The 13,165-nt window shown below is 44.1% G+C and overlaps 1 protein-coding gene across 1 annotated transcript in view; it reads right to left on the bottom strand.

Moving 5' to 3' along the window:
* The window catches only part of VAX2 (ventral anterior homeobox 2), a 30,576-nt gene that overhangs the window by 6,280 nt on the left and 11,131 nt on the right, over window positions 1–13,165 (bottom strand). Inside the window, exon 2 of the mRNA XM_072649622.1 lies at window positions 2,503–2,690. Coding sequence (XP_072505723.1) covers window positions 2,503–2,690 — 188 coding nt within the window. The remainder of the gene's footprint in view (window positions 1–2,502; window positions 2,691–13,165) is intronic.

The following is a 13,165-nucleotide window of genomic DNA, read 5'->3' as shown; positions in this document are numbered from 1 at the left end:
CCCTTTGTTTTCTGTTTTTATTCAAGGTAGGAGGGGCAGTGTGGAAATCAATGACTTAAAGACCCTTCTATACAGGCTACATTTCCCTTCAGCCTGCTCCCCAAAGAAGAATATGTGGGAAGGGAAAGAATCTATTTTTCATTCACACTGGATGAGGGAGAATGGGAGATGTGCTAGGCAAGAAGCAAGAAGTGTGTCCTGAACAGTTGCTTTGGATGTCATCAGCAGATATAATGCAGGGGAACACAAAGGAATGAATAAAGTGAAAACAACTTCACATCTCTCTCATCTTCCCGTTCTCCTGCCCTATATAAGCAAAGACGAGGACTTGAAGTGAGAGAGAGGGTGATGAATTCAATTCAACATATTAATATTATTACATTATTTATCAGTCAGTATTTATTAAGTGCCTACTATGTTCCAGGTACTTTGCTAAGCACACATTAGTAATAATGAGTAATAATAACGCAATGATTGTGAGGATAAATCAATAAGTCAGTGAAGATTTACCCAGGATCTCCTATGTGCTCAGCCTGGTGCTGTGTGTGGTGGGAGAGAGAGAAGACACAGTCTCTGGTCTTCTCAAGACACACACAAATGGAGGAAGCAGAGGATGGTGTAGAATAATGGTGGTGGTGATGATGATAGTTAAAATTTGAATAGTACGTTAATTTGAAAAATGCTTTACATACCTACACAAACACACACATACACATATTTTCATTTGATCTTCACAACAATGCTGGGAATAGAGAGTGTTATTATCCTCATTTTACAACTGAGGAAAGTGAGAACAAAGGAGGTTAAGTGACTTGACCAGGGTCTCAATCTAGTAAATGTCTGAGGGAGGATTTGAACTCAGGTCTTCCTGACTCCAAGTCCATGAATGTGTGAAATTTTCTGCAGGATGATGGAGAAAGACTGCATCTATGTGGGCTGGCATGATCAGAGAAAGCTCCCTAGAGGAGGGGAGGATTTGATGTTTCTTTGGTGACTGAAGAGTAGGAGGACGACTGAGAAGTGGTTATTGGATTTAATGATTTAACTATTGTGAGGAACAGTTTAGAAGATGAGTGGAACCAGGAATCAAGAAACCTGGATCTGCCACTGATTCTCCATCTGACACAGGGCAAAACATTTCCCTTCTCTTAGCTTCATTTTCTCCTCTCTAAAAGGCATGATCTGAAGATGACTTACAGTTTGGAGAATCAGTGATGTTTGCCTCCTCCTAGAAGTTAGTTTCAGCAACATTGTGCTTGCAGAATTGAGAAAAGGGAAGTTCTGGGAAAGATTCGGGGCCTAAGGTTGCTCACCTGTACTAACTCTCCCCAAGGTCCTGAGTTTGAAGACCCTGGCCTTCGGGTAACTCTGCCCTCCCACCTCTGGCATCCTTTGGACCCATAGGTCAGGGCTGGCTTCTTAGCTGCTAAGGCTGGGCCAGTCAGCTGAAGAACAGTGGAGACTCATGAGCCCAGGTGCATCTGCCTGGATTATTTTAGGCTCTCTGGGAGCAATCAGGGAAAACAAACAGTCATTTCTGAAGCCTGATCAGTGACAGCTATTTTGAAGGAGAAAAAGAGCTTTCCAATCAGACTGAATCACTTCCTTCCTGTCTTACTCTCCCCTCCTTATCTATGTTTCCTCTTTGCTTCTCTTTCCCCTTCCTAATTTGTCTTTCTACTCTTTTCTTTTCCTTTCTTTTTCTCTTCCTTTCCTTTTCCTTCTTGCCCTACTGTATCTATAATATTGACTCCTGTGACTTGTCCCCTGGAGAAAGCAATGTGATAAAATGGAAAGTGCCTTGAATTAAGAGTCAGATAGGGGTTTGAATCCACTCCCCTTCTAGAGGACTCTTAGTGCCTTTTAAATCTGAAACACTATTTTTGGCATCGTGAGTCAAAGGTCTGAACACCTAACCCTAGTTGTGGTTTTGAGATCTATGGTCCTCTTCCCAACTGGGGGCTCTTTGAGGATGAAGACTGAAATTTCATCACTCAGGGAAACCAGACCTGGAACCCTGTATTTGTCTCTGAGGACTATTTTTTTTTTGGAAATAACAAAGATAAGCTGGAGAACATGCCAAAGAGAGTAACAAGAAAAATAAAAGGACTGGTGACTATGCCATAGAGCCCTAGGTGAAGGAATTGTGGAAGTCAGATGGAAAGGGTATTTATTTAGGTTCTTCTGCTTGACTCCAAAGGTCAGAACAAGGAGCAATGGGTAGACGTTTTGGAGAGGAGGATTTGACTTCACCGTAATGGAAAACTTCCTAACAATCCAAGTTGTTCAAAAGTCTAATGGATTGCCTCTAAGGGAGTGGGTTCCCAAGGATCATTACTTGTTGGGACGTTGTCCACAAGATTCTTGGTCATTTAGATCTCTGGGACTTTCTCATCAGACTAGGATCTTTGAGAAGAACCAGGCAGACTATGTATTCAGAATATCGGTCAATGAAACTAAAGGGGAGGATGGAGAAGAAGAGTGTTACTTGGGGACTCTTACCTGGGTTTCTGAGAGGTTCAGCTGACGGGCCAACTCAGTCCGTTCTCTCCCCACCACATACTGACACCTCTGGAACTCCATCTCCAAACGGTACAGCTGCTCAGCTGTGAAGGATGTCCTAGTCCTCTTTGGTCGATCCAGGTCGAGACCCTTGGGGAGGACAATTTCCCGGATGGTTCCCTTGGCATCTGCAGGAAGCATGAAGGAGGGCAGGTTAATTAGCTGACAAGTACATTTGGAGACTATCTGATTCATGGATAGGAACCCAAGATAGGAGGTCTAAGATCAGGTTGCCAAAGAGCTTAATATGGGAGTCAAAATGACAAAGCGGAGACCGAAGCTCTCAGGAGAACACTCTGGGGGAATTCCCAACATGCCTTTGAGCCAAACATCTGGAAGAAGAGCTCTCAAGGGTCATGCTGGTGGAGGAAGAATGATCACTTTGTGAGAGATGCCTCTTGCTACCTGTGTGACCTTGGACAAGTCATTTGGATTCTGTATTAGCTTTGTAATCTCTAAAATGTTGGACTAAAAGACCTGAAAGATGCCTTCTTGCTCTACAAATAAGTTCTTATGAGCCTAGGATGCTGAAGAACAGTCCTGGTTGAGTGGGAGGGTTGACTCAATGCCCAGGCAGAAGCAGAAATTTTGGCTCCTGGCTTGAATACCACAAACTATCCCTAGTTGAGGAGTGGGGGCAGCCAGTTTGAGGCTGCTGCAAAGTAGGGGCTAAGCACTATTGTTTCCATGCCAGGGGGGAATGCCTTCTAACATTTATACCCTTTAAAGTTGACACCCTGGGACAAAGCTCTCTTTACTCCACCCTTGTTCTTATCCTCTTATTGGATAAACCTTAGATTCCTGCCTGAGTCTAAATTCCTGTATGACGACTGGCTCTATCTCCATAGTATTATTTAGGGGGTTAATAGAGCTGAGACGCTGCCTGCCCCATTCGAATCAAAAGAGACAGATTTATATATGGATTGACAGGCAAATATCTCCAGCACTAGGTAATGGAATCTCCTTCCCTCCAATTCTCCTACTTGGTGGAGTAGCCAGGGATGAGTCAGTAGCTTGATTTTTGCTAAATAGCAGTAGCAGCAAAAAGACAAACAAGCAAGAAATCCCCAAGCAATTCCGGAATAACAATTTCTTTGGCAGGAAGTATGGTGCAGTGGGTAAAACAATGAATTTTAGAGTCTGAAGACCTAGTTTCAAAGCCTGATCTGACATTTAACTTCCTAGATGATTTAGGGCAAGTCATTTAACCTCTATGGGCTTCAGTTTCCCCATCTGTGAAATGATGGGGTGGTACTAGAAGACCTCTAAGTTCACTTCCTGCTTTAGATCTATGCTCCATTTTTCATAGGGTTTCTTGGCTGGTAAACTTAGTGTATCTGTATTTTGACAAGGCATTTAACAATCTTAAACTCACAAGAGCATTTCAATTTTCCAAAGCACTTTCCAGCTAACACTCTGGGAAATCATGCAAGTATCATTAAAGTTCCTTCTTTCTCAGAATCTTATAATTATGTATTGTCTCCCTTTTACAGATGAAGAAGTAGAGGCTTGGAGAACTTGAGTGACTTGCCAAAGGTCATACATTGTAGAAGGGATAAAGATGAGACACAAACCTAGGTGTTCTAACCCAAGAACAGTGGTCTTTCCTGTACACCATCCAGAGTGTCTCTTCCAAGATTCATTTGGACAAATGGATTTGAGCAGGCTTGAGGATAGTACAGATTAAGTGGATTCATAGTAGGTTAATAGACTGCTTCAATTCAATTCAATTCATAATATCATAGATCTAAAGCTGGAAGAAATTTCAGAGGCCCCTTAGTACAACTCCCTTATTTTACAGATGAAGTACTCAAAATCCAGGGATGTTAAGTGAATTTGTCTAAGTATGGTAAGTCTCATAGCTAGAATTTGAATCCAGAACCTCTGAATCTTAGAGTCCATACTCTTTCCTATGCCAAAAGCCTCTCAATTTGATTAGATTTATAGATATTGAGAACTCTCAACCATGCACAACACTGCTAGACTCTGGGAATTTAGAGATTAAAAATTATACACTTCCTTCCCTCATGAGGATTATAGTCCAAGAGGGAAGAGATAACATGTGAGCTGCCCTATGTTTAAAGAGTGTTCATTTTTGAATCATTTGCCAATAGAAAATGGAGGAGGGGAGTGGTATGGTAAGGAGTGGGAACAGGCTCAAGATGCATTCCCCAGACTCTATCCTCAAACAGTCCTGTTTGATATATTTACAGATTACTTGGATGATGAAAAAGAAAGTATGTTTATTGAATCTTCAGGTTACAGAAAACCAGGAAAAATAGCTAATTCACTAGATGACCAAATTCAAATTTAAAAAAGATTCCTTAAAATGTCAGAACTGGAAAAGTCTTGGGAAATCATCTAATTGGAAAATTGCCTAATAGGATTGATGATGAAGCATACAACATACTTCTTGACAGAGAAGTAATGGAGTCAGGGTGCAGAATGAACATTTTGGGACGTATTTGAATGTATTGCTTGACTATGCATATGTGCTACAAGGATCTGGGTTTTCTTTTTTCCCAGTGGATGTGTGTGTGTATGTGAGTGTGTATAAGAGGTGTGAGAGAGATGATTGCTAATTGAAAAAAAAAATGAAAAGTTAAATTAATTATTATAACTTGTAAATAAATTAAATTAAAACAAAAGATATCCTATACAAAAATATTTGTAGCAGTTTTGTGATAGCAAAGAACTGAATATGAAATGAGTGCCCAGTGATTAGGGAATGACTGAGCAAATGGTGGTATATGAACATAATGGAAAATTATTGTGTCACAAGAAATGATGAATATGAGACATTTAGAGAAACTTTGGAAGATATTTATGCAAGACAGAGAAAAATAAGGAGAAGAGCAACAGTTTACGCAATGATCAAAATAATGCAAAGGAGAACAACTTCAAATGACACCAGGAATCTGACCAACATAGTGACCAGTTTTGATTTCAGATGATTAATGAGCACACATGCCTCCTCCTCTTATCAGAGGTGCTGAACATGTGCAATGAAGCATGCCCTGTTGGTATGACCAGTATGTTGGGGGTATTTTGCTGATCTCTATCTCTTTGTTGCTTGTTACCTCTATTGAGTGGTGATTTGGGAAATCATTGGGGGAATAAGCAGGGAAGGAATGAGCATTTATGTATGAGCCTACACATATCAGGCACTGGGCTGTTTTACAAATAGTATCTTATTTGATCTTGACAACAACAAATCGGCAAACATTTATTAAGTGCCTATCATGTGCCAGGCCCTATGCATTGTGAGCTACCTTGCTGTTATGATCCCCATTTTACAGTTGAGGGAACTGAGGCAAAAAGGTTAAGTGATTTGTCCAGGGTCTACAGCTAGTAAGAGTTTCAGGCTGGATTTGAACTCAGGTCTTTCTGACTCCAGGCCCAGTTTCTTTTCACTTTTGAAACCTCTATGTCATTGGGAAGTCATATTAAAAAAAGGCATCAATAATACCTTTAAAAAAGTAAGTCACTTTGAAGGGAGAGGAACTGAGGAAATAGTGGTCATTGAGCTAAGGGACCTGAGAGGTCTTCTGGTCTAATCCCCTTATTTGACAGAAAAGGAAACTGAGGTCTAGAAGGGTTTGGCGGCTTGTCCAATATCACACAGTAGCAGAATCTGTTCTTGAATTCTGGTCCTTTGCCTCCAGTTCAGGACCTTCCCTTGGAGATTAGCTCGCATTTACACCATCAGTATCTTGCGCAAACTTAGTTATTTGCACGTTGTCTCCCCCAGTAGAATGTTAGTTCCCTGAAGGCAGGGAGCGTCTTTTTGCCGTTCTTTGTACCCTCAGCTTGACACACTATTGGGCACATAGTAAGTGCTTAATAAATGTTTGAAACAGACACATATCTCACCTAGGCTGGGGTTACATTTATTGCAAAGAACTACAAGTGCATTTGGGTTTTTTCCAGTCGGGAGCTGGCGAGTGCCTCTCCCCAGATTTTAATTCGTTAGAAGAAAAGGGCCCGAGAGTGCTCCCTCCCGGTCGGGGCTTGCTCTGAGCATTTGTAGGAGAATTCTGGCAAACGCAGACTTCCTCCTACTCCGAATTAAGTTTTTTTTCTCCCTAGCTGTGATTTGCTAGGAGGATTACCAGCTTTACCAGGTGTAGACGGAGGGCACCGACTAAAGCGGCTGAAAAGTTAGGACGTCGCCTCCCTTCCCCAAATCGATCTTCCCCGGAGATTTCAGCCTGAATTTTAGGGCATCTGGCATGCCTCCAGTCTGCCTCCAGTCAGTGGGGGAAAGGAGGTCAAGGAGAAAGGATATCTATGAGGGGCGGGAGGGTAAGGCAAAGAGGGAAGCGCTCGTCTGACGGAGCTGAAGGAGCCCTGGGGTGGCACACGCGGAGAGAGGAAGATGAGGGATTCTCGGACCCCCACAGCGAACTCTTTGCTGGGAGATCGGAGAGGAAGGGAGATCCAATCGCAGAGGCCCGGGCTTTGAGCCTGGGTGAAAAAGCGGTTTCGGAGTGGGCAACTTTGCACCCAGGCTCCAACGACTCGACTTTGCCTGAAATCGCTGAAATTGGGAGACTTTTGTTTCTTGCTTTTCTCTCCCCGGCTGACATCTTGTAATCTCCTCTTGGAACCATTTTCTCAGTGAAGGGTGAAAGGAGACCCGGACTCCCCCGCAGTCCGTGACAAGACACGGAACCCTGGTATCGCTGACCCACACCACTCGGATTGGACACTACAGTCCAAGAAAAGAATAACGATTGATGAGGACACCGCAAGAAAAGCGCTCGAGTTCTCGGGGAGGAAAATATCTGGCCCAGTGCGAGAGGACCGTCTCCCTCACTAACTATCCAGACCCTCTGGGTAGATACAAAAACACAGAAATGGATCCCCATGTCTCTGGCCACGAATCAATAGCTATCATTTCTCTGTGCCTCTCTCAGTCGGGAAACTGAGAGAAACTATAGAAAACTGCCAGTAAGAAAAAGAGTACAAAGCAGCACCTCGTCCGCAATTGTTAATTTTAGTTGCCTGGAGGAACCGAGAGTTCAAGTGACTAGAATAGGGTTGCACAGCATTTCAGCAGCCAAACCTGAACCCAGGTCCTCCAAAACCCAAGGCGGGTTCTCTGTGAAACAGACTGCCTCGGATTTGCGCCTTTTTCTATAACCCTATAAATCAGGAGGACTTCATTTGGGGTTCGTGTCTATGCCTACCTACCTAACCTACATACCTCTCTCTCTCTCTCTCTCTCTCTCTCTCTCTCTCTCTCTCTCCATATACACATACACAGTTAACATTTTTCTTTTACAAAGGGATATTTATTGAGAAGATACAGTACATCTTCTATATAAAAAAAGTTGAAACATTTTTTTACAGAAAACCGAAGGAAGACTCTTCCCTTATGCTACATTGGTCCTTGGGGGGAGTGTTCTTTAAATTAAAGCAGTTTCTACAAAACATTTGCCCTGTCAAGTTTACTTTTGACTATGGCATAGCCAGTACAGTACCACTTTCTTGTATGACTTGGCATCTTGGCTGCAGGATCAATCCACAAATAATAAAGTTAATTTGAAATATAATTGATTTTTTTTTGTAATTCTATAAGGCGTTCATCGGCTTCATCTGGGTTCCTGAAGCTCTCTGTCTGTCTCTCCGCCTCTGTGTGTCTCAGGCTTTCTCTCTTCTTCTCTCTCATTTCTGAATGGGAGGCAGTGCTTAGAATTTCAAATCTAGTGCTTTTTTGTTTTGTTTGCCAATGAAACACTGTCTTCCACAAGAGCTATTTGGACCTCTATTCAGATTGCTACCCATATTCAAATATGCCTATTTTTATATCGTCAAGAATTAAGGTTCTGGCTTTGGAGCTCAGGGCCCCTTCTGAACTCCAACTCCTGGTTTGCATTTCACTACCAGATAAAATGACTTTTGCCTGCTTTTTTCCTAGAAGGAGGGGTAGGTGCTAATACCTTTTGGTTATTCCTCTTTCTCTAATACACAACATATCAGTGGATTTTCTATTTTTGTAATAAATTAGTAGAAACTAAAATAATAATGATAATTAACAGTGACTGAGAGGAAATGAAGCATCATGGAAAGACAGCTAGGAGGCCCAGATTCAGATTGAGATTCAAGGTTCCAATCTGCCTCTGACATATACTGATTGAAAGTCTAGGAGAGTCACTGAGTTTCTCAGTGTCCCTAGGTAACTCTATGGAACCTTAAGATAAGGACAGGAGCCAGACTGCCTTTATGGAAGGGGTTTCTGCGCCAAGAGATGCCCACACATGTGAAATCACAGGTCCAGAATCTTCTCTACCCCCATTGCAAAGGGTCTGATCTACACATAAAACAACTAAAACAGAAGGAATCAGCTTCCTGTATAGTTTGGACAGGCAGCTGACTTCAGAGTCAGGAAGACCTGAGTTCACCTCTAACACATACTGGCTGTGTGACCCTAGTCCAGTCACTTAACCTTTTAGTAAGTTTCAGAAAAGGTACCGACATGCTTTGATAAAGGGAATTTCCTCACCTAGAGGTTCCCTTAATCAATGATGTCACAGGTCAGGTCCCTATCCCTTTAGTAAGTTATAGTTGGGTCTTCTCTCCCAGGTCCTCGAATTCTGGAGCACAGTTCTCTCTTCAGCTTGATCCCCACATCACTCTTTTCCTTTAGTCAAGTCCTCTGTGAGAACCGGAGCTGACTCAGGGCTACCTGGTCTCTTGAAGGAGATTCCAGAAGAGGGCCTGCAGTGGTAAGTCCTCCTTCAAAGCTGCCAATAAGAACTCTCTGGTCCAAGGGGTTGCTGGTTGATGGGAGATCATATATATATATTTATAAAGTGATATCAACAGATCTCAATTTATTATACAAGGTGACTACATACAAAGTAAATAGGGTGCTGGCCCTGGAGTTAGGCAGACCTGAATTCAACATAGGCTTAGCCATTCACTAGCTGTAGGACCCTGGGCAAATTTCTTCACCTCTGTCTGCCTCAGTTTTCTCATCTGTAAAATTGGGTTAATAATAGTGCCAATTCTCAGTGTTGTTTTGAGGATGAATCGAGGTAATATTTGTAAAGTGCTTTAGCTATAGAAATACTAGCTATTATCATTGTAATCAGATATTTGGAGCCTTTTCTACATTCACAGATCCGAAGCCATAATGTTCTGTTTCTACATGCTAATATCAATTAACCGACAAGCATTTATTAAGCTTCTACTTCCTCCCAGGGAAAACAAAAACACACAAAAAATGTGTCCTTCTCCTATGGTATACTTGTCATACTGTTAAGAACCGTCAACAGATTTAATGAAATATGAGTCCAGAAGACTTCTGCACCCTTCTAGGTGCACACTGAACCTATATGCACCAAATACTATAGCATCTAAAATTTTTAAAAGAAAAGTTAATTAAATATAAAATATAAACGAGGTAATCTGGGTGGCGGCTGTAGCATCTTGGGTCAGGAGAAGCCTAGTGTAGATGTCGGCGTTTGAGCTGAGTTTTGAAGGAGGCTAGAGAGGCTAAGAAGAGTGAATACATATCAGGCACAGACACAGACCTGTACAAAGGCATGGAGACAGGAATGCCAGACTGAGGAGATCGACTGAATTTGGCTCTCCAGGTGATGGACGTGAGCTGGATCTAGGTCTATAACTAATTCGAATGCATCCCTCATGGATCCACCTCAAAGGCGGGTAATTTATGCGAGGGCACAGAAGGATGGCCTGCTTTCTGGCTCATTGAAAGGATTATCCACATCAGTGAGATCAAGCATCTACTTGGATAAGAGCACCAACTAAATATAAACTCCATGAGACGAGGGATAATCTTTGCCTAACAAGTTCTAGAGTGTAACATGATTCTAGACATACAACAGGGGCTTTATCAATGCTTGTTGATTGAGTCAGCAATTATTACATATTTTCAACTCTTCAAGAAGGATTCCAGTTTTTGTCCTCATAGGTCCTCCTTCCCCTAGCACAGTTTGAACAGCAGCCCAGTATACTTTTGCCTTCCAGAGCAGTAGCGACCCTATCCCCCAAAAATCCACTAGCCTGCACTCAACCTGGGAAGAGTCTCTCCACCTTTAGTTGGATGGCCCCGAGACAGCAGATGCACAGCCCACCATGCCTTCCCCTCCTAAGCCTTTCTAACGTTCCTATCAGGGACTGCATTCCATGCTGCAGCCATCGACAACCCAGGCTTACCTCTACCATGGCACAAGGGAGAGGAAGCTAGCTGGGAGGAGTTGTGGTTCAGCAGACAGAGAGCTGGCCTCAGAATCATCAAGAGAGTTGTTATTGTTCAGCTGGGTCTGTCTCTTCTGGACCCTCTCTGGGATTTCCTTGGCAAAGAGAGTGGGGTGGTTTGTCATTTCCTTTTCCAGTTTGTTTTACGGATGAGAAAACTGAGGCAAACATGAGTAATGACTTGTCCAGGGTCATACAGCTAGTGAGTATTTGAGGCCACATGCAAACCCTGGTCGTCCAGACTCCAAGTCCTGTGCTCTTTCCACTTCAGCACTACTTTGGTGAGAGACATATGTTCAAGTCCTGATACTGGCGACAAGGCCTGCACTTAATCTTTCACTACCCCAGCTGGGGAGGTCTTCCATCAGGGCACAGGAGAGATACATGTCTTTAGCTTGACCATTTTTAAAAATAATATCGCAGATCCAGAATTGGAAGGGTCTTCTAGTCCAATTCCTTTGATTTTACAGAAGAAGAAACTGAGGCCCAGGGGAGTGAAGTCATTTGCCCCAGGTCACACAGGTTGTGCATTTGCTAAAATAATTTATTTTCTCCAAGTGCAATAATAAATACATAAATGCATAATAAATACACAAAAGTGTGCAGAGAATATATGATATCCTGTATATAATTCTATAGAATTCATAGCATAGGTATACTTTAGCACATTATATTAGCTTACTGAATATGTATTACACATAGGGCACACATATGCCCAGCTCATCTGGAGGTTCGGAGTATATGGTACTAGCTGCCCCACACCCTTGGCAGAAAGATTCTCTCCCTGGGGCCACACGTTTGACTCATAAGAGGAAGCATAACCGATGCTATCTGACGAGGAGAGGAGGGCAGCACTTCTGGGTAAGAACAAGGATATGGAAAGGACAGCTAGGGGCAGGTGCGACACAAGGTTTAAAACAAAATAAAGGAAGGTTCCTGGGGCTTGGGGTAGGGGCGGAATTCTCTCTTGAAGATTGTTGGAAGCACATGGGCGGAGGGATTGCCATCTCTACTGTGAAGGCCTGGTCCACGGAGATGAGAACAGGGAGCCTTGTGGTGGGGTTCTACACTTCTCTCGGGCTGTAGAAAGGCCTGGGAGGCTTACCCACTGTTATATTAGCTTATCGAACTGCCTTTAAGATCACCACTTTACAGGTGAAGCCGCTGAGTCTCCGAAGGTGAAAAGTTGCCCAGGGCCACACTACTTCGCAATAACGGTTAGCTGCAGTATAGGAACTTAGATGTAGGCTGACTCCCGGTTCCCCACTCTCCGCCGCGGTGTGGGGTGACGCTCAAACACCGCTCCCCTAGATCCTGAGTATTCGAGGCATCTAAATAGAGACCTCCAAGGGCCTCCTCTTCTAGTCAGTGACCTCTAGAGACTTGGCCAGGAAAGGATTAGGCAGGCAATGACTCATGTGGGCACCAGTTCAGCAAGCACGCAGTACAGGGAGCGCTGGTGGGTGGTCTCTGAGGACAGAAGGGTCGGGTGGTAGTTATGGAACTCTCCAGAACCCAGGAAGACAGTGAGAGAAGCTACCGCTGCCCTCTCGAACCCCGGGCTCACGTGCGGGCCGCTCCCAGGGTCCAGATCCTTCGGACTGGCACAGTAGCGGTCTGTGACAACCAGACTCCCCCTCCCGCCGCCGCAGCGGGCGCCGCCGTTTCCATACCTGTCAAGAGGCTCAGTAAACATGTTTCCCGCTCGGGAGACAGCGTGTCATTATTCCGCGCGTGAGCCTGGCATTATCAGCCCCGCCCGCGCCACCCCTCCCCACCAGCCGCCGGAGCTCGGCGGAGGCGGAGTAGGGGAACGGGAAACAGGCCTAACCTGGCCCAGTCAGCCCTGTCCTTCAGCCCAGGGGCGCCCAGCTACGCCGAGCTGGGCCACGAGCCGAGGTCTCTGCCGCCCAGATCCCTCCCAGGCTGTTATAGACTACCGGGATGCTAGTTATCCGATTCAGTACCTAGCCTTGAGGCATGGGTGATTCAGGCCCAGACACGCGTATGCCCGTGGGAGTGCTATGAGGTGTTATGTGTTCGTGGGTGCTTCAGATGCTTGTGTGTGCACATGCGTGAATCTTATGTGTATGTATGATGTGTGTGGTACGGGTGTGCATGGCGTGTGTTCGTGATCCATAGATCAGTGTGAGGCAAAGGTGCATGCGTGGGCTATTTGTGTGGCTTGGAATGTGTTATGCAAGTGTGTGCTTGTGTGACGCGCGAGCAGACGTGTGTTTGTGTATATTTGTGTATCTGTCGGGAAAGCAAGAGGCTGCGGGAGAAGAGACAAAGCTCAGACAGACAAAGCTCAGAATGTCACTGGGGATAAAAGCAGAGGTCTGTGGCTACCTTTGGCGGGGTTCAGTGC

The sequence above is a fragment of the Notamacropus eugenii genome, chromosome 1 (assembly GCF_028372415.1).
Source record: "Notamacropus eugenii isolate mMacEug1 chromosome 1, mMacEug1.pri_v2, whole genome shotgun sequence".
In the NCBI taxonomy this organism is placed as follows: Eukaryota; Metazoa; Chordata; class Mammalia; order Diprotodontia; family Macropodidae; genus Notamacropus; species Notamacropus eugenii.
The sequence above is the reverse complement of the archived record's forward strand: the minus strand, read 5'-3'. Positions and strand labels throughout refer to the sequence as shown.